The sequence below is a fragment of the Uloborus diversus genome, unplaced genomic scaffold, assembly GCF_026930045.1.
Source record: "Uloborus diversus isolate 005 unplaced genomic scaffold, Udiv.v.3.1 scaffold_812, whole genome shotgun sequence".
Taxonomy (NCBI): Eukaryota; Metazoa; Arthropoda; class Arachnida; order Araneae; family Uloboridae; genus Uloborus; species Uloborus diversus.
In genome coordinates, this window is record NW_026559025.1 from 63,305 (window position 1) to 89,376 (window position 26,072).

Genomic DNA, 26,072 nt, shown 5'->3' on the forward strand with positions numbered 1-26,072 from the left:
TTTGTTGCAAATCGTATTTGTCTTATTCAAGATTTGACTTCGCCTAGTATGTGGAAATTTTGTCCAGGTTTAATGAATCCAGCAGATAAACTTACAAGAGGTGAATCATTGAGTTTGTTGAAAAATGACAGCGTGTGGTGGCGCGGACCAAAGTGGTTGGCTAGTCCTAGTGATGAGTGGCCGTTGCAGAAACGATACTGTTCGAATGACGCGGCGAAAGTTGAACTTTTGAAAGTTAGTGTTAACACGGTTGTTTCATCGTACAGTCCTATATTAAAAGTTAACGACTTTAGTAATTTCAAAAAATTACTGAGAGTGACTGCATGGGTGTTGAGATTTATTTCGAAGTCCAGAAAATTATCAATTGAAAAGGGTCCACTGAGTGCTATAGAATTACAAGAAGCTGAAGAGATGTGGATAAAAACTGTGCAGTGGGAAATGTTCCGCGAGGAAATTCAAAGGCTTCAAAAGAATCAGCAGATTAGTAAATCTTCTAAGATTTATTCCTTATCTCCATATCTGGACGAGACTGGTGTTCTTAGGGTAAGAGGACGTCTAAAGGAGGCTCCATTGACTGAAAATGAAAAACATCCAGTTTTACTTCCGAAATCGAAATTTGCGGAATTGGTGATTTTTCATGAACATCTTCGTGTCTTTCATTCGGGTGTATCATCAACTTTAGCTCAAGTGCGTAAGAAATTCTGGATACCGAAAGGAAGACAGACTGTGAAAAGAGTTATTTCTACTTGTTTAATCTGCAAAAAATATTCGTTAAAATCAGCTAAGCAGTTAACTGGTCAATTACCCTTGGAACGTATTGCTGAAAGTCCACCGTTTACTAATGTGGGAACTGACTTTAGTGGTGCAATAACTGTTAAATCTAAATTAAACAGTTGTGAGAAAGTGTACATTGTATTATTTACATGTGCCGTAACTAGAGCGGTTCATATTGAAGTAGTGCAAGATATGTCCGTAAAAAGTTTTATCTTAGCTTTGAGACGTTTCCTAGCAAGAAGAGGAAATACAAAAATAATATTTTCTGATAATGCAAAGACTTTCCGTTCATCTTGTGAAATACTGAAATCTTTTCGTAAAATAATAAAGCATCCAGAGCTGCAGAATTTTGTAGCGTCGGAAAACATCATTTGGAAATTTATTCCAGAACGTTCTCCATGGTGGGGAGGTTTTTGGGAACGATTGATGAAAAGTATTAAAGACCCGCTGAGAAAAATACTCGGTAGAGCTCTGTTGACATTAGAAGAGCTTGCTACCATCCTTACAGAAATTGAGTTCATTTTGAATAATAGACCAATTACCTATGAGTTCAATGATTTAAATGAACCTATTGCATTAACACCTTCATGTTTTTTATTTCCAGGAAAGGACAAGATTAACTTTCCAAATTATTTCCTTGAGGTATTTGACAAAAGCTCTAACCAAAAGGCTTTACAAAATTATTAACGAGTCTGGAACGTAAATTGTTCCAGACTCGTTTAATCAAGCAAATTTGGTCTCAATGGAAAGAACAGTATTTATTGCAATTGAGAAGTGCTCATAATTTTTTAGTTCCTCACTCCCAACAGAACTTAAAAATTGGAGATGTAGTGCTTGTTGAAGGACCTTTGAAAAATAAATTACTGTGGGACATGGGTGTGATCGATAAAGTTCTCATAGGAAGAGATGGCAATGTACGTGCATGCATAGTCCGCACGTCTAAAGGTTACTTAAGAAGAGCAATTCAACTACTCTATCCATTCGAAGTGACTGTTTTGTAATGAAATGTATTGTTTATTGAATGTTTAAATTAGTTTAATTTCAGACTGAAGTATGTTGATTGTTAATTTAAGTGATGATTGAAATGTCTAATTTAGTTTAAATTGATAGATCTGTTTAATTTATATTAAGTTTTAGTGTACTCATTAAAGAGTACAGGTGGGGAGTATGTGGAAAAACTTTTATGTTTTTTAAAATGGCAACAGTATTAGCCAAGCAGTTTGGTGTATATATACTCAGTGAATTCATGTTCAAGTGCTTATGTTGCTTCTGTTAGTTATGTTATGATTTTAATTTATGTTCGTTCATTTAGTTCATAATTTTTCTTCAATAAAATTTTATAAGTTAATTGGTTTCATGTATCTGTTATAACCGCGTGGCAGAAGAGAGTTTGAAGTTGTTTCGCGACAATTGCATTTGGTACTTCGGATCAGAATTAAGAGCTAGTTTTATAAGAACCGTGCAGAAATGGGGTATTCGGATATGCACCATTTTTGATTTTGCTCAAATTTTTACGGCGGATGCTTTTAAAGATTTTAGAAGACATGTAATTTTTCTTTATCTCCACAAAAAATTTTGGGGACCTGTAAAAATTCGAAAAGTGGAGTTCGACGAAGAGGTTTTTCTAAATCAGCGTTTTTTAAAACGCGATTATTTCTGTGTATTAAGCATCAGCCAAATAAATTCTTGTGTTGACAATGTGACATTTAGCACCTAAATTGAAATACATCGTACGTTTTGTGGCTGACCTTCAGTACAGCCTTTCAGGGGTCGCCAAACTTTGTCGAAAAAATAAAAAAGTGCCATGTTTTAGGCCCTCTGGTTCCCTGCATTCAGACTCTGTGCTAAAAAGTTCAGTTTTCATAAGCCTTTATCTCAGTGCACTGAGGGTCAGTGTAGAACTAGAGTATGTGTATTTTCACAATCAAGTGACAGAATTATGGGCAAATTCTTTTCAAGAACACAACACGTATTTTAAAACAGTAAAATTAACTATTCTGCTTTCAATTCAGTCAACATATCCGGGTTTAAACTTTCCTCCAGGGACTTCTAAATACTATTTAAAAAACTAGTATGATCAAAAACTTACCATAAAAGAGTTATAAACTTGTAAATAGATTGATTATGCTTACTCGTATACTTTATAATATGATAACTAGAAGCAAAGTGAAAGAAAAACATCAAAACATGATAAAAAGTGTACTCTTTAGGTGCCTGTATCTCAGTGCACTGAGGGTCAGCATAGAACTTGATGCCTACATTTTAAACTAAAGTGTATATCTTTTCACAAACAAGTGACATAACTACGGCCAATGGCTCTGCAGGTTCATAAAATGCAAGATGAGGAAATTGAATAAGAGCTATCGACGCATCCAGTTAGTTGTACTCAAGCTATATGCTTTGTCTTGCATTTTTTTTTTTTTTTTTTATTGTTCCTCTAGTCAGTCAGGCAACTATACCCTTGTTTTATAATGTCATAATATTGCTTTTATCATAAGCAATAAAATATGACTTAGTAATTGATTGCTATCGTGGTAATTTAGCAGAGAAAACAATTTTTGTTTCTATAATGTACAGGCTAAACGAATGCCAACGAACAATAATGTACAGTACAAACAAAAAAAAGCTATCTTAATTAAAATAATTAAAAATATACCTAAAACACAGCTGCAAATAACTTGTTTTTACCGCAATAATAACCGTTTTATTATTATTATTATTATTATTTGAACTTTGCTTCCAGTTATCATATTATAAAGTACTTTACTTATGTATGCGAGTAAGCATAATCAGTCTATTTGCAAGTCTAAAACTCTTTTATGGTAAGTTTTTGATCATACTAGTTTTTTAAATAGTATCTGAAGTCCTTGGAGGAAAGTTTAAACCCGGATATGTTGATTGAATTGAAAACTAAATAGTTCATTTTACTGTTTTGAAATACGTATTGTGTTCTTGAAAAGAATTTGCCCATAGTTCTGTCACTTGATTGTGAAAATACACATACTCTAGTTTGAAATGCAAACAGTAATTTCTATACTGACCCTCAGTGCACTGAGATACAGGACACTAAAAAGGACACTTTTTATCATATTTTGATGACAAAACTGTTATTTTTTCTCAGCAGTAAGCATTAATCACGCATTCAATGAGCCTCTTTAATAATTTATATACATCACTACACAAATTGTTCGCAAAAACTATGGTTGAACCTCAGCGCATGGAACCAGGAGGCCTCAAACATGACACATTTTCACTTTCTTCGGCACATTTTAGCCATCCCTGCCAGGGTCCATTGAAGGTCAGCCATAAAATTTACGACATATTTTATTTGAGGCACTAAATATTTTAGAGTGCCGAAACAGCTGTTTGCTGGTTTTTTAACCTTTTTTCATTTTGAATTTGTACTTTATATACGTTGTCATATTTTATTCACTATGCAGTACAAAGTTTTCGACTACTTTTTATGTATCATGTTGTAATCGCAAAGATTACTTTTGCTGATGCTCAATACGCAGAGATAATTGAATATTTTAAAATGTCGATTTGAGAAAAACACTAAGTTGGGACCAACTTTCGGATTTTTTTTGGAAGCTAAGAAAAATACGTGTCTTCTAAAATCATTCGAAGAAACACTGTAAAATTTTTAGCGAAATCAAAAATGGCATGCATCTGACCTGCCTGACTCTTATAAAAACTGGCTTTTAAGAGAATGAATCGGTGACGCTTAACAATATAAAGTTGAGAAAACATATGGACGTACCTGTGTTCTATCCCAAAGTCTTTCATTCAGACACGCATGAACTCTTCGGTTCATGGATCATCACTGCATTTCATAGGCGTAGAGGTCAAGGGGCGTTTCCCCCGCTCCCGGAATTCTTACGCACCAAACATTCAGGCTGAATTGGAAAATACGTCTTTTTGTCCAAGTAAATTAGTTTGAAGAACAGTAGAATCTCGTTCATTCGGCTCCCGTATATCCGAATCAAATTTTTAGAGTGACCGACTCCTGGACTTAGAAACGTCCGACTCCGACTCCAGATTTTTTATTTCATTTATTATTTCTTTCAATTTTTCCCGATTTCATGGGAAGGGGGGAAAACCCCTAAACAGAGATTGTTGAAGATAGGTTTGAAGTTGTTGTGTGGCAACACCGAAGTTTCATGTTTTCGAGAAGTCGATTGGCATCAGTTCTGTCGTTATGTTTTTGTAGAATATCTGTCGTGTTGGAACTAACAAAATATCCAACAGGAATTCGCGGGATGGATTTTTTTTCGACACACCATTTGTGGCTGATTCCATATCTTTCAAGCCATGGAAGAGATTAATATGATGTGCTACCCACTGCCCTTACATAAACCTTTATTTTCAGTCTCTTTCAGGGTTGCCAGACGTCCTGGATTTCAAGGGACAGTCCAGTATTTTGAGAAATTGTCCCGTGTCCCGGGGAACTTCCATACGGGACGGCTTGGTCCCGTATTCTAGCTGATAACAAAATTTTACAGAACGAGACATTATTTTAAGGGAACAATTAAAGTAGAACAAAAAATGTGATATAATGAGCAATAAGAAAATCATGTGGCAGCAAACGCAAAAGTTATTCTCCTTTTGATTTGGTTTGTATGTTTCTGTTTTGGCGGCAGACCATGAGGAACCGAATCATTGCTTCTTCCTTGCTCATTGACTAATGTTGGAATTACAGTTGGCTCTCTGTTTAACGACGCTCCATTTAACGACTTTCTGTATTTAACGACGGCTTTTCCCGGTCCCAGATGGTCCACAATAGTGTTAAAAGTGTTCTATTTAAGGACGCGTTCTACTTAAGGACGATTTTTTGTGGTCCGTTGAAAGTCGTTAAACAGAGAGCCAACTGTATATCTCTTCGCATGCGTCGTCAATTGCAATGAAAACGATTTTTATGCTTTAATAAGCTACATTTTGTGAGGTTTAATGCTTTTGTTTGCGATTGTATTTTTCAGATTTATCATGCATAGGCGTCTTAAAAATACTCCTGCCCCCCCCCTCCCCTTTTTCACTCTTGTCCCATATTTACTGTTCTTAATTCTGGCAAGCCTGGTCTCTTTCAGCGTTAGCAAGTTCATTAACAGAAATATATCATACAAATGGAAACAATTACATTTTAGATTGTTCGTACAATCAGAACGCACGTAAGAAATATAAATGAATAAATAAGTTTTACTGCAAAGCATAGCTTTTAGAAATGTAAATATCGTCACACTAATAATATAAAGCTGTAGAGTTTGTTAGTTTGAATGCGTTAATCTCAGGAACTACTGGTTCGGATTGAAAAATTATTTTTGTGTTCAAGTCCAATTAATTGAGGAATGCTATAGGTTATATAATATCACGCTATGACTAATAGGAGTGGAGTAGCAATAAGTTGAAATAAAACCGATAATATTTTATGATGCATTATTTATTGCTTAATGAAGCTGTTCCTAGTATTGTAGCGTAGCTTAATCGGTTAGGCGCCGGGCAAGTGATGCAATTGTCTCGGGTTCGCATCCGGTTGCCGGCGGGTAGAGTTTTAGCGTTCTGTTTTATTAAAGTTACCGATAATATCATGTAAATTTTTAAATCAAGGGTTTTCAATTATTTTTAATTGAATTTTTTTTTTTCGATTTTCTTATTTGTCGGAAAATACCGATGGACAAGGGCAGGGGCGGACTGGCTAACTTTGGCCCAGTCGGCAAAAGAATGCTTTGATCCACCTCTATAAATTTAAAAAGTTAAATTAACCAGTACCGGATCTCGATTCTTCCGAGTCAAGCAGAGGTATTAAACTACCGATAGTTCCTATTTTCCGTTAAGTTTCTAAATCAAATTTTAAAGTTCTAAAAAAAGAAAAGTGTGAAACGTAAAATAAAGCTAACACTGACACTATTTTTTATGTGCCTTCAAAGAAGGATACTAATGATTATAAGTCTCAAAAGGCGCATCTTTAGGCTTCTATACTGACAACATAAGAAAGGCACGAGGAAAGGAAGGAATCAGGTTATTCCCACGGAATTTTTTCGAAATTGGTTGATCTATATAGGCCTAAGGAGAAAAGAATCAGGAGAAGGGGTTCTATATAGTTCCCTTCCAAGCGTTATTTTCAAAGTTGATGTCAAAAACCACAATTTTCGGTAACGTTGAGGAGAGGAAAAAGAAGTTCCCCTACAATTTTATTATTTTAACTTTTTTTTTTTTGAAATTTGAAGTCTATTTTAGTTTATCTTTGTTTTCAGAAGAATGTGGAGGGCTCTTTCCAGACATTCTGAGAAATGAGAAGTTTTAGAAATGCAATTTTAAGTTACCCTTGGTAACACTAATGGAACTGGGAAGCATCGGGCAAGGCAGTAGCCATGATTTTGTTCCGGGGGGGGGGGGATTGAAAATTTCTGACAAAAGACGAAAAAGTCTCCCGTTGCTATGATTTTTGAAGCATTACGCATTGGTAGACATATGGCAGTAAGAGGGGGGGGGGGGGCAACACAACAAAATGAAAAAAATTTCAAGCAGGCGTGGGTGACTGATGGCAGCAGTGTTATTGGTTGTTTTTTGGAATTTTTTCTTTTGAACAGTAATTTTACTGAATTCCAAGAGTTAAAGTTACTTTATCCAAATGTGAACAAATGTTTTCTCAGATAATTAAAATTTATTATTATAATATCATTTAATCGAAATTTAATGATGTACGAGTTGTGTTAGTTCAGAAAAAGATGTGTGATGTCGTAAATGTAGAGATTGCGAAAGATACCAATGACATAAGGACCTTTAATTGGCGCTCAAGTTGGACATGAAATATACCACAAATCACTTTTCATGAACTCTGAGGATCAGAAGTGTCCAAATGATTGGTTGTATTGTAAGGGAGGAGCAGACCTAGGAGTATTTTTAATATTTTAAAATTCATGCCAATCTGACACTGGGTTCGGTATCTCATTTTAGACACAATTTCAAAAGACATTTTTTTAAACGCAATTCAGGCTTCATTTGGTAGTAACGCAAGGGAAATGATTTAGCTTGCAGATAGTCCCTTGGAAATTTTGGAAGCCTTAAAAACGCATTTGGGACTGTCCCCGGAAAATTTTGTTATTCAAATCGTAAAAACGCAATTTTGGGATACATGTTGACATGTTAGAGGAGAAGGTGGTTGCTCTAACTAGGAAATGCTTATTAAACTATAAGACCGACGCTTATGACGCTGGGGGTTCTCAAAATAGGAGATGATTTGGGAGTTCTCAATTTTTTTTACAGTGAGACTAAACACCACTACAAATTTTCTTTGGATGAGTTTACGCGAAGGAGATGGAAATTTTAGGAGTTTTCCCTTTTTAAAACACATTATAAAGTTCTCTTTGGCAATAGTAGACAAGAAAAAGAGGTTTCCCAGGGAAAACTGTTTGCAATCGAAGTCTAAGAAATATGACTTTCTATTTTGTTTGGTACGACGGCATAAGGAGCGGGAAAGTGGCTGCTATTTTCCCGTAAATTTTCGAAATCAAAATTCTGAAAATGAACTCTGAAACCTTGCCTCCCCCTCCCCCTCCCATAGAATTTAGTCCTAAATCCGCCTATGTTCAGGAGCTCTCTCTTCTAAGTCGAAATTTTGTCCTGCTACAGATTCAGTATATCGTAGTCCAGACTTGTTTTCCCGTATGCGGTTCTGAGATGAAAAGTCTCGTATAGCGATAACTAACTATAGACCAATAAAATATCTTGCCAACTGACAGCATTTAGTTGAATCTGTCACAACCAGTGAATACTATGAGAGTGCACATAAATTTTGGGCCCAGTCACAAATGACTTTTATGGACTCACATTTATCTTGTTCATCCCTACGTCCCTACGTATATTTCACCCCTTATTTAAAAAATCTCGGATCGGACCTCCTTCAGGCTCGAAACCGGGTCCCTTCTCCCCCCCCCTCCCCCACAGCATGGCCCACGCATTGTTAGCTGAGTTGAGGCCACTTTGTCTAATAGTGCAGGCCCCTTCGTTTTTTGTTAATAGACGTACAAGTATAAATTTTTAACGCTCTTTTTTCGTCCCGGGCCATTTTTCAGGTCTCGTCGGACCCCAATTTTTCTGGCCCCCTCTCGTTTCTTCAATGCAAAAGCCATGGCCCACGAAGCTCTAAAAACTAGACAGGAAGTTGATAAGAGAGGAAAACATACGCACCTGTGAACTTCGGCTGTTTACATTGGTCCCTGCTTAGGATGGGGGGGGGGGGGGTGGAACCTGTTTCCAAATGCTTTTTTCACAAAGAGTATGCGAATTACGTGTTTTTTTATTATGACACTTTAAAAAGTGTTATGTGAATTTAAATGTATTAAGTTCAAGAAAAAAAATTGCTTGAAGTGGCCCACTCGGTGGTTGGCAAAGTCGGGGATACCCGACTAGCCGACCTGGCCAGTCCGCCCCTGGACAAGGGTGTAATTTTATGTTATAGCATGACATACTTAAAATAGTTTTTAATATATTGTTGTCTTATTAACGCGGGTGAAACCGCGATGCACAGCTAAAAATAAATAAAGGAAAGTGTGCTAAAACGTGTTTCGGAGTTACAAGGAACCTTTTTTTCCTTTCAAAGGAGATGTGAGCTTGCGGATTTAAAAAATCCAGAGCAGTCTATTGTCTCTATTAAAAAGAAAGTCTTCTCCGCGACTTCAAAACACCGGTCTGGTTAGGTTTTGCAAATTTATCATTTTATACTTATTTATTTATTAATTTTCATTTTTACTTTCAGGAAAAAATTCTAACTTTATACTTTTTGAAGATATTTACATTATTAAAAGCTATGCTTTTTAGTAAAATTTGTTTGTTTTTATATTTTCGCTGCATGTTCCTTGTAGTGTTATTAATATTATTTTTCAAATAATATTGTGAGAAAATTTTAAATTATCATGAAACAAATTATTTTTGTGTTATAGAATTTTTGTTCATCATTTTACAACGTTTGACATTTTTCATAGCTGGGTCATTCCATATGAAATGAGCAAAATTCGCAAAAAAGTGGTGGCCACATGGGTAACAGATTTTTATGAAATTTGGTATACAAGTTCCTTTTATGCCTATATAAAAATATCTAAAATATTTTTGCTTAAAATTTTTTATTTCAATAGTTACATGCGATGGAAAATTGATCAAATTGAACAGCATTCTCATAAATGCTAAATGCTGCATTTTTGAAGGCTTGTATCTCATTAACTATTTAATGAAAACATAAAAGTTATATTTTGTTGCAATCTATGGAGTAGGGTAATTAATCTGATGTCAGTAAAATTTTCAAAGTTATTATAGTTAACTTTTAACCGAGTTTCAAAAACTGAAAATATTTCAATTTCTCCATAATTAAACACTTGATTTTTTAATCTCAATCTTTAAGGAATGTGTAACATATTGTATACTAATGAGCATCGACTTGTAGCGCATGCGCGGTTGCCAATGCTTTGGCTGGGAAAGTCAGTCCATGGAGTGTGAATAAAACAGTTAGACGTTCATATTACTTTGTCCTCCTTATTTTGGTATTATCATTCCACACACTTTGAAGAACCCAACCCTGGATGATTCATAACTATATAACATGGTGGCAGCTCACGGAACAACAAAGTGGAAATTGATAACAACCTGTTAAGTGCGCTCAACAAATCTTGATTTGGACCTTGCAAAACTGTAAGTAGATTTTTTTTATTTCGAGATGGAAGCCAAATCGCCTACAGCATTATGCTTGGAAGGTAACGTTCCAGAAAATTGGAAAAAGTTCAAACAGAGATTTAATTTTTATCTAGAGGCAACAGAAAAAACAAATAAGGCGGATAAATTAAAAGTAGCATTGTTGCTAACATGTATGGGCGAAGACTGTTTAGATATTTTTAATAGCTTTGGATTAAGCTCCGCGGACTCTGAGAAATACGACGCTGTACTAAACAGTTTTGATAATTATTTCGCACCGAAGAAAAATACAGTTATAGCCAGATACAAATTTTTCAATTGCGTTCAGGGGGAAAACGAAAGTGTTGATTCTTTCGTGACGAATTTAAAGGCTTTGGCTAAAGATTGCGATTTCGAAACGCAGGAAGAAAATTTAATTCGAGACCTTTTAATTATTGGCATAAATGATGTGGCAGTCAAAGAAAAACTTTTGATGGAATCGGATCTAAATTTAGAGCAGGCCGTGAAATATTGCCCGTGCTAAAGAATCGAGCACCAAGCAAATTCAACTAATGAGTCATGCGTCTTCGATCCTTGCAGTAAAAGAGAAAAAGAATTCAAGCGCTTCTTTAGCTATTAACAAGCGTGCGTCATCGAAAAAGAAAAACATCGTGGATCATTCCGAGAGTGAAAGAAAGGCGGAAGTAAAAAAGAAATGTTCAAAATGTGATTCTTATCATCGCTACGGGAAATGTTTCGCTTTCGGAAAGCGGTGCTACAAATGCGGTAAAGAAAACCATTTCGCTAGTGTTTGCAAGAATAAAAAGATAAATTTAGTGGATAATACAGATGACTCTGATGAATATGAAACCGATAGTAATGAAATTAGTGTAGCATCGGTTGTTGACGGAATCAATTCCGAGTGGAAAGAAAAAATACATATTAACACCACTAAGGTATATCTTGTAAAATTGACACGGGTGCGGAGGTCAATATTCTTCCACTATCATACTTTAAAGTAATTAAAAGAACTGAAAATATTAAGAAGACTAGTAAAATTTTGAGATCGTATACAGGACATTCTTTAAATGTCATAGGAACTTTGTGAATTTTTGTGTAAATATGGCGATAAAGCTGAAGTCTTGGAATTTTATGTTGTTAAGCAAAATTCGAGTATTTTAATTGGCTTGAATTCTTCTGAAAAGTTAGGATTTATTAAAAGAAATCAAATAATTTCAGTTGTTTGAAAATTGTTGATTTGTTCAAAATGTACAATGATGTTTTCACTGGCAGTTTGGGTAAACTTTTGTATACGTATGACATAAAATTAGACAAAAATGCAGTTCCAAAAATTTCTGCACCTAGAGTTATACCAGCGTCTTTAAAGGGAAAAGTTAAGGCAGAGATTGATAACATGGTGTCAAAAGGGGTACTTGAAAAAGTTACTGAACCAACAGGACTGGGTTAACCCTATTGTTGTAGTACAGAAACCAAAACAAAGAAATAAGAATTTGTATGGATCCCAGAGGCTTAAATAAGTATATTAAAAGAGAGCAATTACCCAATACCAACCCAGCAAAGTCTTTTTTCGGAATTGGAGGGAGCTAAATTTTTCAGTGTCTTGGATGCCTCAAGTGGCATTTTTACAAATTCCTCTAACAGAAAAAAGTTCTAAATTGTGTACCATTGCCACGCCTTTTGGACGCTATAAGTTTTGTAGATTACCGTATGGATTAAGCAGTTCACCTGAGGTGTACCAGAAAACTATAGAAAATATATTTATTGATATAAATGGTATTTTAATATACATTGATGATATACTTGTGTTTGGGAAAACTCAAAAAGAACATGATGCCAAGTTAAAAGCTGTTCTAGATAGAGCTCGAGAGCATGGTTTGAAATTATCTAAAGAGAAGAGTAAAATTGGAATGGATTCTGTTAAATATTTGGGGTTTTGATTTATCGAAGAATGGACAGTCTATAAATGAAAACAAAATTAAAGCTATAGTAGAATACGGCACGCCAAAGAATAAAGCAGAACTTCAAAGATTTTTAGGTATCATTACATTTCTAGGAAAATTTATACCAAATTTATCTGACAGAACAGGTATATTAAGGAAGTTACTTGGAAAGAATGTAGAATTTGTATGGAGTTCAAATGAACAAAGGGCGTTTGAAGACTTAAAAAAATGTGTTACAAACTCTCCTGTTTTATCTTTCTACAACAAAGATAAACTCTCCACAGTGTCTGTAGATGCAAGTCAATTTGGGACTGGGTGCTGTTTTGATACAAGAGGGTCACCCAATTGCATACGCGTCATCCTCATTGACCAGAGACACAACAACGTTACAGTCAAATAGAGAAAGAACTGTTGGCAATTTTAATTGGTTGTAAAAAGTTTCATTATTTTATCTTTGGAACTAAATTTTTGGTGTGAAACTGATCATAAGCCTCTAATAGGTCTATTGAAAAAGCCTATAGATAAGTTGTCCCCAAGACTACAGCGTATGGTTTTAGAATTATTTAAATATGATTTTGAACTACAAACATGTACCAGGTAAAAAATTATATATCGCAGATGCATTGTCTAGGACACCGTTGAAAGGTAGTGAAGATACTAGTTTTTTAGAGGCAGGAGCAGCAGTTGTTCATACAGTCCTATCAGCTACTGATGAGAAGACTGAAGTTCTAAAGATTGCTACTAGAGATGATCCGGAGCTAATTTTAATAAAAAAATACATTGAAGAAGGTTGGCCGCAAAGTTTTAAACAGATGCCTGAGAAAACTAGAAGCTATTGGGACAAGAAAGCAGAACTTCACTGTTACAACGATTTAATATTTCTGGGAAATAGATTAGTAATTCCCACAAAGATGAAAGCTGAAATTTTGCAGAACATACATTCAGCCCATCAAGGGATAACATCTTGCATAAACAAAGCTTCAAAAAACGTATATTGGCCAAACTTTTGTGAAGATATAAAAAAATTCATTAATGCATGCACAATTTGTCAACAACATCAACGTGCTAATGTAAAAGAAACTTTACTACCATACAGTATACCAACACTGCCATGGGAGGAAGGTAGCTATTGAATTTCATGTACCTACAAAAAACAGACTATCTTTTATGTGTTGATTACCATTCCAAATTCATAGAAATTAAGAAATTGACAAAGAAAACAGCAGAGCCAGTTATCAATGCACTGAAACAAATTTTTAGGACACCATGGTATACCACGCAGGTTGCATTCTGATAATGGTCCACCGTTCGATAGTAGACTTTTCCAAAATTTTACTAAGTCGTATGACATAGAGCCTGTAACATCGTCACCTAAGTATCCAAAATCAAATGGAATGGTAGAGAAAGCTATTGGAACGATGAAATCAATTTTACTAAAAGTTATTAGAAGCAAAGGAGATCCCAACCTAGCAATACTGGAATACAACAGCACTCCAAAATCCAGTTTGTTATCACCGTCAGAAATGCTTATGGGACGGAGACTTCGAACTGTAATGCCACAGAAAACATCTCTTCTCACACCAAAGTTCCCAACAGATGAAACAATAAAGATTTTAAAAAAGCAGCAAAATAAACAGAAAGAATATTATGACAGATCAGCTGTAAAACTGTCAACTCTAAAGAAAAATCAACCAGTTTTCGTACAGCTAGGGCACCGAGATTGGGCCCCAGGGACAGTTATAGAAAAGTTAAATACACCCAGATCTTACTTAGTGAAAACAGCGGCAGGAAGTGAACTTAAAAGAAATAGAATTCACCTTAGACCAGATGAGAGTAAAGAAAACATGGAGTTGGATGTAGATAAGGAAAAAATAAAATCACCATCCACCCAAATAGTAAGGGAGGATTCATCTGAAAATCCAACTGAGACTCTGCCTGATAATGTCTCAACCCCCAAACGAGAAAAACGCATAATAAGAAGACCCCTCAGGTTCCAGGACTATGTTTAAAAAAAAAAAAAAAAAAAACTTTTGACATTTATTTTTCTTGAATATTTTAGTATTTTAGTATATGTTTAAATTGTGATTGTTTTAGTAATTTTTGCACTTATTTGTTTTTATCATTTTAATCTTTAGTGCATGCTTAAATTGTGTTTGGTTTAAATCAATTTTTTTGTTTAAAAAAAAAAAAAAAAGGACGTGTAACATATTGTATACTAATGAGCATCGACTTGTAGCGCATGCGCGGTTGCCAATGCTTTGGCTGGGAAAGTCAGTCCATGGAGTGTGAATAAAACAGTTAGACGTTCATATTACTTTGTTCTCCTTATTTTGGTATTATCATTCCACACACGTTGAAGAACCCAACCCTGGATCTTTTCTAACTATATAACACCCAGTACCCCTATTTGTGCTCACTTCTTTACAATAATGACCCTTCCTAAATCAGAAGCTGTATCCACCCCTGAGTGGAGGATGTTTACAGAGGTAGACCTTCTTTGCCCTGTGCCAAGGCATTGAAGGTTTTTTAAATTCTTTTAAATTATCCACTGAGGGACTGATTATGCATGTAACTTCGTTTTTTAAACTGTCATTTTCATATTTTATGACAATGATTGATTTCTTCCTATTGAGCTTTTTGTTTTAAATATTTTTTGCAGTCTGCCAGAATTTTACTTTTGTACAATTTTGTTTCAAATTTTTATATTTTTCTGTCTACTTTCTGTAGCCTTTTCATCATTTAAGAAACATTTTGACATGGTTTTGGAGCAAACTTGCTTTGTAAGTATATGTTTTAAAATAAAAATGCTAAATTTCAATTTTGTTGCCAATTTGTTGCTGATTTTTTTTTTCTTGCATCAGATTATACATACAGCTAAGTATATATGAATGGTGGTCAAAAGACTGGGTTTTAGCATCTAGTGGTAAGTTGGAAAGTAATTTAGTTGTTTGAATGCCTCAATTTAAATGTCTTTATTATATGATTTAATGGGAAAATAAGCACTTAATGCTCCTATGCATTACTCTAGTATAGTATGTTTTTATTTCATTAGTTTATGACACTTAAAATTTCATTCTTGATATTGGAGTTTCCTTCTTCATTTAAAAACTTGACTTAAATAATAAATAATGACTTTAAAATATGTTTTGCAATAAGTAGGGTCTGGTGGGGTAAAGTGGTCATAAAATCGTAGGTTTTTAACTTTGGGGGATAATAAATACAACAAATTATTTAAACACTTCAACTTTTTTTGTTGTTATTTTACATTGCATTATTAAAGAACACAGTACATTGAAGTTTAGAAAAAAAAATATTGATTTAATTAGTTTTATAACACTTTCTTTTCCCATTGTGTTTATGACCACTTTACTCCATGGGATGGGGGAAAGTGGTCATAGCATGGGGTAAAGTAGTCATAGTTAAAAATAAATGCAAAACCATATTAAATAACCCTAATATTTGTATATTTCAGTTATGTTTATGATTACAAGTATATGCACTAATATTTGTGTGTATACACGAGTATATAAGTGTCGTGTAAATATGAATAAACACGTTCATATATGAGTAGATACGTGTATACATCAGATACATGCATGCACGTGCCTACTCAAGTATATACGTGTATACACGAGTATATAAGCATGTATACGTGATTACCTAAAGGAGTGTTGACGTATCTACACTAGTATATATGTGTCATGTTTATACACGTGTCACGTATATATACGCGTATAAACGAACGTCATATGCATGTAAGCGCTTGCATCTCGAGTATACACGTGCATACTTGAGTATATATGTGTATAGTAGACGTATATACGCATACATGTACAAGTGTACATGTGGGCACATACATAAGTGTACATAAATGTATGTACGGGTATACACGAATTAATTCGTGGATGCATCCAGTGCGTGTTTGTACGTGTTTACTCAGATATATACATGTATATATGGAAGCACGAGTATATACGTATGTATACGTGTAAACACAATTATATACCTGAAAAGACATATATACGTACATTTACGTGTATACAGCAGTACATATATGTATACACGAGTATATACGCTTATATACATGTATACCTACAGAGTGAATCCAAGCAAAAATTTAAGGGGCGTGAGAGGGGAGGATAAGAAGCAAGGAATAATAAGGAGCTTATGGTCGCTGATGCGCAACATGCACACAAAGCCAGAAACTGATGGATGCAAAACAGGTGACAAGTTTTTTACACAAAGATGATTTTTTCAAAATTTTAGTTTTTAGGAAATATTTAGAGTACTTGTTAAAAGTTACGGCCCATAGTAGTTACACTCATCGCAACAAAGGCGCAACGACGGATGAAAATTTTTCAAAAGTCTCATTATTAAAACAGAGAGCGCTTTGTGATTGCGACGCATGTATTACAGCTGTAGGCCGCAAATTTCTTCAATCGCTGTAAAACTTTCTAAGGATCTAAAATGTTATGTAAAATTGTCTGAGTGTAATAAATTTGTGACCTGTTTTGCATCCATCAGTCTTTGGCTTTGCGTGCATGTAGTGCGTCATCATTGTGTTTTTGAACACATGTTCTTTATGATTCTAGCTTCTTATCTTCCCCTCTAACACCTTTTAAAAAAATTCCCAAGAGTTTAAACTCACCCTCTATACTTGTATATCATATGCTTGTATGTAAGTGTCTACTTGAGTACGCACGTGTATATACGTGTCTACCTGAGTATATAAGTGTTCATATACATACGAGTAAAAGCAAGTATATACGTGTATAGTCGAATGTATATCTGCATAGATAAAAAATACCCATATCGCAGATACCCATATACGTATTTATTGGTGCATGTATGTGAATACGTTTATATACGCGCCTACACGAGTATATGCGTATGCATAAGTATATACTCGCAGGCCCGTGTCCAGATTTTCATAAAGGGAGGGGTTTTAATCTTACCAGTAAGGGGGAGAATTCAACCCCCTTACAGCTTTTAGTTTTACGACAAATTGCCGATCCCAGTATGGCGTTTATTCACATGTAAGGGCTGCTGTATTTTTGAAGGATACCTCTAGCTGTACAAGTTACCAAAGTATTCCTTCGTTTCACAGATTCACTTTAATCAAACTTTGCTTGCTTCTTTTTAATTAAATCTGTTTACTATGTAGTATATTGCAATGAGTATTAAAAACTCTTCACAAATTCTTTTATAATGTAGAATGTATATCAGGTTGTTATGTTCTGAAATAATGCTTAATAAACTGAACAAGAAAGAGCTCTTTGCAGATGCAAATTACATAGCCAAGCACAATCACTAATGCATCTTCATAGATGTAACATATGCCAAATTCACCATAAGCTCCTTACAATAAGCAATATTCTTTCTTTGCATTGGTAGCTCATTCAGCGGTTCATCCGGCATACTTTTTCCGAAATATTACATCAGTTTGTAAGGCTTTAGCAGTTGTAAATCGCAAAAAACTTCAGAGAGAAAATTAAAATAAAATAAAAACGCTGAACGCAAACTTTCTCATTAAAGTAAATTTAAGTCAAATATACATTTTCTTCATTTTGCTTATTTTTTCCCCAAGGGAGGGGTTTAACCCCTAAAACCCTTCCCTTGGACACGGCGCTGTGTACTCGTATATTTAACCCCATTTACTGTAAAAACAATACATATTAAGTGAAATGAATATTTAATTTATATCTGTTTTATACTTCACTATTAAGTGACATTAGATGAACAATATTCGTTAAGCCTAATATTATGACCACTTTACCCCATCTTACTGAAATTGTTCTAAAAAATTATCTAAAATATATTCAGCTAACTGCTAATGAGTAAGCGATCTTAAGACATGTAGGAAGCTTCCTGTACCGTCAATCTGTTCATAATTCTAACAAACAAAATTTCCCAAAGAAGTTAAAAGAGGTGTTAAGATTTTTAAAATTTTCATATTTACAGAAAATATTTTTTTTTACGAAATAAAATTTTGCGAGTTTTGAAATTTTGTATTCAAAATGTAGTTTCTAACTCTCAGAACCTAAAATAAAATTTTCACATTCATTCGAACATTTATTTTTAAGGTATAACCATTTATTTGACGTATGACCACTTTACCCCATTGACCACTTTCCCCCACCAGACCCTAACTAAAAAAAATATTAGTATCTTCCCCCTTTCTTAATTACTTGAAATGTTTGAATCAAAAGTATATGTTACATCATTACTCCTTGCTTGTTCTCTTAGAAAATTTAACCAATTAAACATTATTGCAATCAGAATAGTATGTTAACTGACACATTCTGTTTGTTTTTCTGATACTGTGATATCTCGTTACAACCAACTCTAAAGGACTGATAAAATGCTTTGTTGTAACGGAAAATTCATTGTAACGGAATCGCCTTAAAATTTTCTTTATTTTTATAAAAGTGGTAATTTTGCAAACCTACACTCTGATACAATTAAATATGAAACATTTATCTTTACTAACAATCTAAAATAAAATGAAAAACAATTTTTTTCTGAAAAAACAAAGAGGAAAACATTGAACATTGATTCATTGGTCGTCTTCACAGAAAGTGTCATTTTCTTTTGTACAAAAATTTATAACCAGAGGACATCAGAAAAGTTTCTAATTTATGAACGACACTTTACTAACCGCAAGAAAAGTTGAAAGGTTCCTCACCCAAATCCACACTGTGCCTGACGTTTAGCACATAGAAATCTACTGCATAAGACTAGCCACTCGCTTTTGGTGTCTCACATCAGCTTACATTTCAGCATGAGCAGATTTCTACCTTGAATATCGGTATACAGTGAAACCTGTGTAAGTTGACCACTTGTGGTGCACTACTTTAGTGGTCAACTTAAACAGGTGGTCAACTTATAGAGGTTGAATTATATGACACAGACCTAATTCTGTGCCTGAAAATAGGGGTCAACTTAGCCAGGTGGTCAACTTTACAGGTTTTACTGCACCTTGAATCGCTCCATTTCCAAAGTACAAACCAAGTTTTCACGTTATGACTAGTGAAAGATTTTTTTTAATTTCCAAAAACAATTATAACTAAAAAATATTCAAACTGGCGTTGAAAAAAACATTTCGTTGTAACAAATTTTTAAAAAAATTGTTTCATCGAAACAAGAGTTTTTATGCATATCTTAATGGGTTTTAAAATGAGACAGAATGTTTTTTTTTATTGTAACGGATTTTTTTTTTGTATCGGTATTTGTTGCAATGGGATTTCTCTGTACTTTCTTTCCTATCATAACTCAATGAACTAAATACAAAAACTATTTTTAAAAGGATACGTGTACAGTGAAAACTTCGAATAGCGGACAGTCAAGGGACTAGAAGTTTTGTCCGTTATTGGGAGGTTTCTACTATTAGTAGGGACTACTTAATTTTCCTTTTTCAAAATGGGCTGTTGTGCCCTTTGTAGAACACAATCGAAACAATTGCGAGAGGGTTACTACATTTTACATCAAGTGTACTTGATCTGTTTTTTCTTAATAAAGGTATACTGACAGCACACTCTTGTCTTAAAAAGCATTTAATCAATTAAAGTAATCAGTTAAAACAGTTTGACATCTCTTTTTTGTATTACAAGCCTGTTTCTCAACATAAATATTTAAATTATTTACCTTAGCAAGTCTTTCAGAATCCCCTTTGCTCAGGAAAAAGTTTTTCTATTCTTTGCTGTATTTCAGTGCTTCTAAAAAGTCTCCAATTGTGCAAACATCATTTTCCATCACAGGAAGTTCATCTTCATCATCGTCAGAAAGAACATAGTTCAGTTGCGTTGTGAGAAATGAAATTTGAAACGTTCAAGGTTTTTTTTTGACAGTCTTGTAGTAAAACTGTTCCAGGGGCAATTGCTTGATGTTTTTCATCCCTTTTCTTGGAAAGTTTGTGAATAGGTGATTGGGGAAAGATAATAGGGGAGTGTTGGTATGACGGGGTGCTGTGTTTTCCCCAGAATCTTAGTGCATTTCTCTTGAACATGTTGTCCATTTTGAGGAAAAGGGGTTGATTTTTCGTCCGTAAGTTTTCATGCGGAAACGGAAAATGCGTTCCTCATTTTCATCATTCTGCTTTTTTAACTCCTACAAAAAGGCTGCTGAAAACTTTTTGAATGTGAGGAGTTACTGGTTGAAGATTAATTTTGAATTTTTAAAATTTTAAGTGAAAAAACCAAGTTGAAATTATTGTTAATTTCAAAATCTTATCCTGTGCACTTTCAAGTTATAAAATTTCAAATGTAGTAAAATATTGAAGACTACTTTATTGATCATAAATCAAAGTGGTCCCATAGTACACATATAAATGCATATAGTGTACATGTGGGTAATTGTGAGAGTTACTAGTGTAATTTTTTTTAAACCTTGATAACTCAAAAACTCTATCTCGAATTTTTCCCCGTCCCAAGAGATTCGAGATATTGAGGTTGTACTGTATATGGCCTCTAAGACCAGAAATAAAATAGTCTTCTCAAAGTCATGAGTAATAGCATGACAGTTTAAGCCCTTGCTCCGCTGGGTTACATGTCCAAACTCAGAATAATTGTTTGCATAACACTGTTGTCACAAAGATCTTGTCTCATAGTAATTTCCCTTGTTTGTGGATGTGCTACTGTAAAAGTGAAATCTGCTAAATTTCTACATTCACATGCTAAAATCCGTTGGCAAAAGTCCGACATTGGTGAAACTCCAAGTGTTTCCTGTGAATCACCAGTGAAATGCTATATTTTCCAATTTCAGTCTTTCAGGGTAGCAGATATACTATTTATTTTCATTATTTATTTCTAAAGATTTAAAAGAAATATTGAACTGTTACAGAATATGATTATGATGATCATGGTAGTGATAGGCCCAATAAAACAGTTCCTCATCCATGTGAAAAAGAAGTGGATTTATATGAGATGTTGCCGAGAGATTTCACTGAACCTGTTAAAGGAAGACTTTCTATGTGCCACTCAACTGGCTGTGATAAGTAAGAATTTAAAACTTGATATTTCACCATATATTTGAGTACTATGTAGGAGATTTAAATATTGCATGAGAACAAAACTTCTGTTCAACACGATTTACCCACTTTATTGTTTATTTTTCAGCTTGATGTTTTCTTAAAATTTACTAAGCCTTTTTTTAAAAATAGATGGAAAAAAAAAAAATTTTTTTTTGAAGAAAATTATAAATTTTAGGCTTTGTGTGGGATACTTAAATATTTTTCAACTTGTATAAATGTTTTTGTGTACATGTGGGACTATAGGAACAATGTTTTACCAACATAAAATTTCAAATTTCTAAAAAAGTTTTTTTTTTTTTCCAATTCAGCCAAGTACACAAGTGCTGGTTGACACTCTCAGGCACAAAGCGGCACAGGTTGCTGTTGTTCAAATTTTAAGATTTTTTTTTACAACTGTTTTGACACAAAAGGAAAAATATAAGAGGGTGTTGTGTTTCTTGGTGGTGCGACTTGAATAATTGACTTTAATTTTTTCGGGATACCCTAATTTTCATGCATTATTTTTTCTTTTTCATCATTTTTTTTTTCAGTAGTTGCTTTATAACATGAGTTGTAGTTGGTAATATATTTTTTCATTCATATTAACATCTTATTTTTCAGACAATTCATTGTACAGCAAGTACCTTACACCAATCTTGTTATGTTAGTTGTTTATACTACATGTCCTTGTGAAACTACATCAGTAAAGCTAGAACCAAAAGAAGTCAGTCAAAATGAAACCCTGAGATGTACAAGGATGAAACAAAACATGTACAGACGTCGTCCAAATGTCTGCCTCAATTATCATCCGGAAGTAAGAATAACATTGCATAAAAAGTTTTTTTTTAATTATTATTATTATTTATTTTTAAAGCTTTTAAAAACTATAGTTAAATAAAAAAAGTTAATGCTGAGTTCTCGAAAAGTAATCCTCTCCCCAACCCACAACTGCAATTCTAAGTTGTTCAATGTTCATATGCAATATATTTCAATAATAAATTAGCTATTTTTAAATTTTCTTATCTAATGCTCATGAGGAAAACCTTTGTAATTTCATCCATAAAAATGATCTTTTCTTCAATATTTCCTGTTAAAAAAAAAACAAAGAAGGCTCGTTTTGCAGTGCAAATATTTATTTAAATCTCTTCCATTCTGGTGATTTGATTTTGTAGTTCAGTTTATTTTATCCATTCTTTTCCAAGGCTTATTTTCCAGGCTTTTCCCAGGCTTACACTTTAAAACAATGTTATTTACTGTATGGTTTGAAAAGATATTTTAAAATGTCCATTTTAGGAAGAATTTCGACTTGAGCAGAGTTAAATCATTCTGTTTTAGAGACAAATTACGATTTTAGATCAAAGTAAAAATAAATAGTATTTGGAATAATGTGCTGAAAGTGTGTCCGCCCTGTAGAAAAATACCAGAACAGCGTTCTTGCTCTTCTAAAAAAAAACCCCTTGACTATTTTACAAGTACAGTGAAACCTGTGTAAGTTGACCACTCGTGGTGCACTACTTTAGTGGTCAACTTACAGAGGTTGATTTATATGATAAGGGATAATTCCGTGCCTGAAAAAGGCGGTCAACTTACAAGGGTGGTCAACTTCACAGGTTTTACTGTATCACTTTTCTGTTTATCATTTATATTTTCTAAATAATAATGTTTTATTTGCAACATTTTTTGTAATATACATTTGGATGAATTATGTTTTAATACTTTCCTTTTTTTTACCACTAGGAGGCAGACATGAACAATGAGTGTGGAGGTTCTAGTCAAAATAAAGCATTTAGTATTTCCAATTTATTTTTAGGACTTATTATTTTCTATTTAACTCAGCACTGGTTTCATGTATGAAATGAACAGATTATATCTTGCCTTATAAGAGTAAGGCTTTGAAACTGTTGCCTGCCTTGTTGACCCAGACAATGTTGTTACATTGTTATATTTTATGTCTGGACCAACCAGCCTGGATGTACCTCTGTGGTGATGTATGGAAACTCTGAAAGACTTTTGTTCGTGAATAAGGTCCATGTGTGATAAACTACAGCAGAGTCCCAGTTAATCTAACAGAGATAATGTGCGTATCACAGGTAATTTGGGGTAGCCAAATGTAATCCTGCTTGTTTACATAAGTGCATGATCTTTCTTTTTTTCATTTTTGAAATTTTAAGATGACATATCCTTTACACACAATTCATAAACATATATTCGTTTTTTAAGTGTTAAAACTTATCTTCAGTCATATCAAACTTCAATGCTATACATTATACAGCTGTAAATAAAGATGTTTACATTGTTTAAATTATACAGAATCTGATGTATTGAATATTATATATTCTTCCACACTATACAACATTTGCTCTATGGGTTGTTGTTAACTTCCTCTGTTATGCCATGGGAAGAGCCTGTCATTTTTCCTGTGTAATATGCAAGTTATTCCTAAGGCTTCACACTAAAAAAGTGGGAAGTTGTATAATGAAACAGTTGTTGTTCCCCTTTAAAATGGCAGTGAAAAGTTTAAAAAAATATATAGTTTACTTTACTTTTGTTTTCTTCTTGGTGTATTTATTTCCTATAGGGAAACTAGTTGTCCTATGTTTCAACACTTTTGTCCATCCAACTAGTCTGAAATTTTTATTTCAGAAAAATGCACAAGTTAAAATCTCGTATAAAAAATTACACATATTTTTCATACTTTGGTTGAATTAATGCATAAGATCTTTGTATTCATTCTATATGAATATAGAAAATATTTTATAGAGTTATTGTCTGTAACAGAAAAAGTCAGTGTATTTAAAGCAAATATCAAAACTCAGAAGCAGGGAGAGCCTAGGCAAGCCCCATGTCAGTGTCAGTTTTGCTACCCAGCACCATCCCGCAACCTTACCCCTCTACAGGGTTTAAGCTGAGTTTAAAAGATTTTAAGCGAATAAACTAAAATAAGGGGAAAAAAACTTTAGCAAAAAAAAAAAAAAATAATAATAATAAAATGAAAATGAACAAAGTTCATTTTTGCTTCAAAATGCCTCAATGTATTTCTTCCAGTTGAAAACTAAATCTAAATTAAGTTTGAAATTCAAAAAAAAAAAAAAATAGAATTTTATTTACTACTGAGAGAATGTACATTTTATTTTTAAAACTGTACAAGTCCCCTACCCCCAATAATAAATTTATTGGAGAAACATGATCCCTATTCTATTTTTGAACTTTATAGTAATTTTAACATCTTAACAAAGATTTCTAAAAGGATTAAGCTGAATATTGCAAAGTTCTGTCAAATTGTGGTTGTTTTTTCTTCTTCTTTTGTCCCCCCCTCCCCTTTTTTTATTTGCGCTGAAAAGCGAAAAAGTCTTGGTTCATTTTTGTAATTTGAATAGTGTTTTTGCATTGTGCAAAAAATGTTACTGTAGCAGACACCTTGCCCCTCTACAGTCAACATTTCCAACATCAAGCTGGGTCCCCTCCTAGTTTCTGACCTGGCTGACTAACCTTTTCAACGGCCTTGCTCAAAAGCACTCTTGCTTAGACAAATCATTTGCCTTGAGGTTATTATTTAACAAGCGAAACTTTTAAATTATTATGATTAATGTGCATTTTACAACTGAAACAAAGTCTGATAGCCACTAAATTAATTTAAGATATGACCTACAAACTAAATACCTAAGTAATGTTAACAAAGAGCAAAAGCAAAGCCTAATTTGTAACAAAAGTGTGACAAATTTTCATATGTTAATAGCCTAAATTGCATTTGACAAGTAAAAAGTCACTCATAATTTTAAAATAGCAACAATTGATCACTTGTAAGTTCCCATATGAATTAAAACTTGTACAAAAGTGTTCATAGTCATTTATTTAACCATAAATATGTCATCCGAAAATTCCATGAAACATCCTATACAAACGTCGCAAACATTTGTTGCTCAAAATATTCCTTGGATCATTGCAAAATGGATTACAAATATTGCCATGAAACAGCACTAAAGTTCCTAATCGCTTAAAAGTTAGATATGAAAGACAATTATTTTAAATTAAATAACGCCAATTAGCATAAATATTTTGCCATTAGAACAATTTGAAGTAACCTATATGCTTTCAACGCGTCAGGTCGACAGTGAGAGGCCTTTTACTATGCCTTCATTTGCTGAAATAACTGAAGCTTATACTTATCCAGCATGGTAGTTGTAATACCTCTACAGTTCATTAAAAAATACTGTTTGAGTTAAGTTAATGAACTTAGTATGTCTACAGAAAGTTTTACACCTCAAGAAAATACAAAGCATAAATTATTGTCGAATTTGAAGAGTTAAAATTTGAAACATCAAGCATGATTGACAGTAAAACCAAGGGTGCACCCCCCTCCCCTGCCTAAATATAGCAAAGAACACCTAAAAGCAAGAGCTACCCCTAAAAAATTAAATACCCCCCAGAACACCCCCCTAAAAATTTCAATGGCAGAGTCTACAACATGCTCCCCTCCCCCCAGGTGTGCAACCCTGGTAAAACTTTTAAAAAAACATCAGGTTTAATATTATTGGCAATGCAATCATTTGAGATTCACCTTTCCAAAATCAAAATTTCACTCACCCTTATAATTTTTGCAGAAAATAACGGTTAGAATTGAAATTTTGAGTTTGATTGATCACAATTTAATCACTTTTTTTTTAAAAGTAACT

The 26,072-nt window shown here is 33.7% G+C and overlaps 1 protein-coding gene across 1 annotated transcript; it reads left to right on the forward strand.

Moving 5' to 3' along the window:
• Positions 1-411: 411 nt before the first annotated feature.
• LOC129233931 (voltage-dependent calcium channel subunit alpha-2/delta-3-like) lies at positions 412-24,375 on the forward strand. Its single transcript, XM_054867851.1, has 6 exons — positions 412-543; positions 15,120-15,172; positions 15,254-15,315; positions 21,231-21,384; positions 22,021-22,213; positions 23,137-24,375. Exons 1-6 carry the CDS (start codon positions 412-414, stop codon positions 23,251-23,253), a joined length of 711 nt encoding a protein of 236 aa, XP_054723826.1. The 3' UTR covers positions 23,254-24,375.
• Positions 24,376-26,072: the final 1,697 nt, after the last annotated feature.

Bases quoted from the DNA above. Each gene is read 5' to 3' on its own strand.
- LOC129233931 (XM_054867851.1), top strand. From the start codon at position 412: ATGTGGATAAAAACTGTGCAGTGGGAAATGTTCCGCGAGGAAATTCAA. The intron at 15,316-21,230 runs GTAAGTTGGAAA...GAACTGTTACAG, and splicing joins CTGGGTTTTAGCATCTAGTG to AATATGATTATGATGATCAT. The intron at 22,214-23,136 runs GTAAGAATAACA...TTTTACCACTAG, and splicing joins GCCTCAATTATCATCCGGAA to GAGGCAGACATGAACAATGA.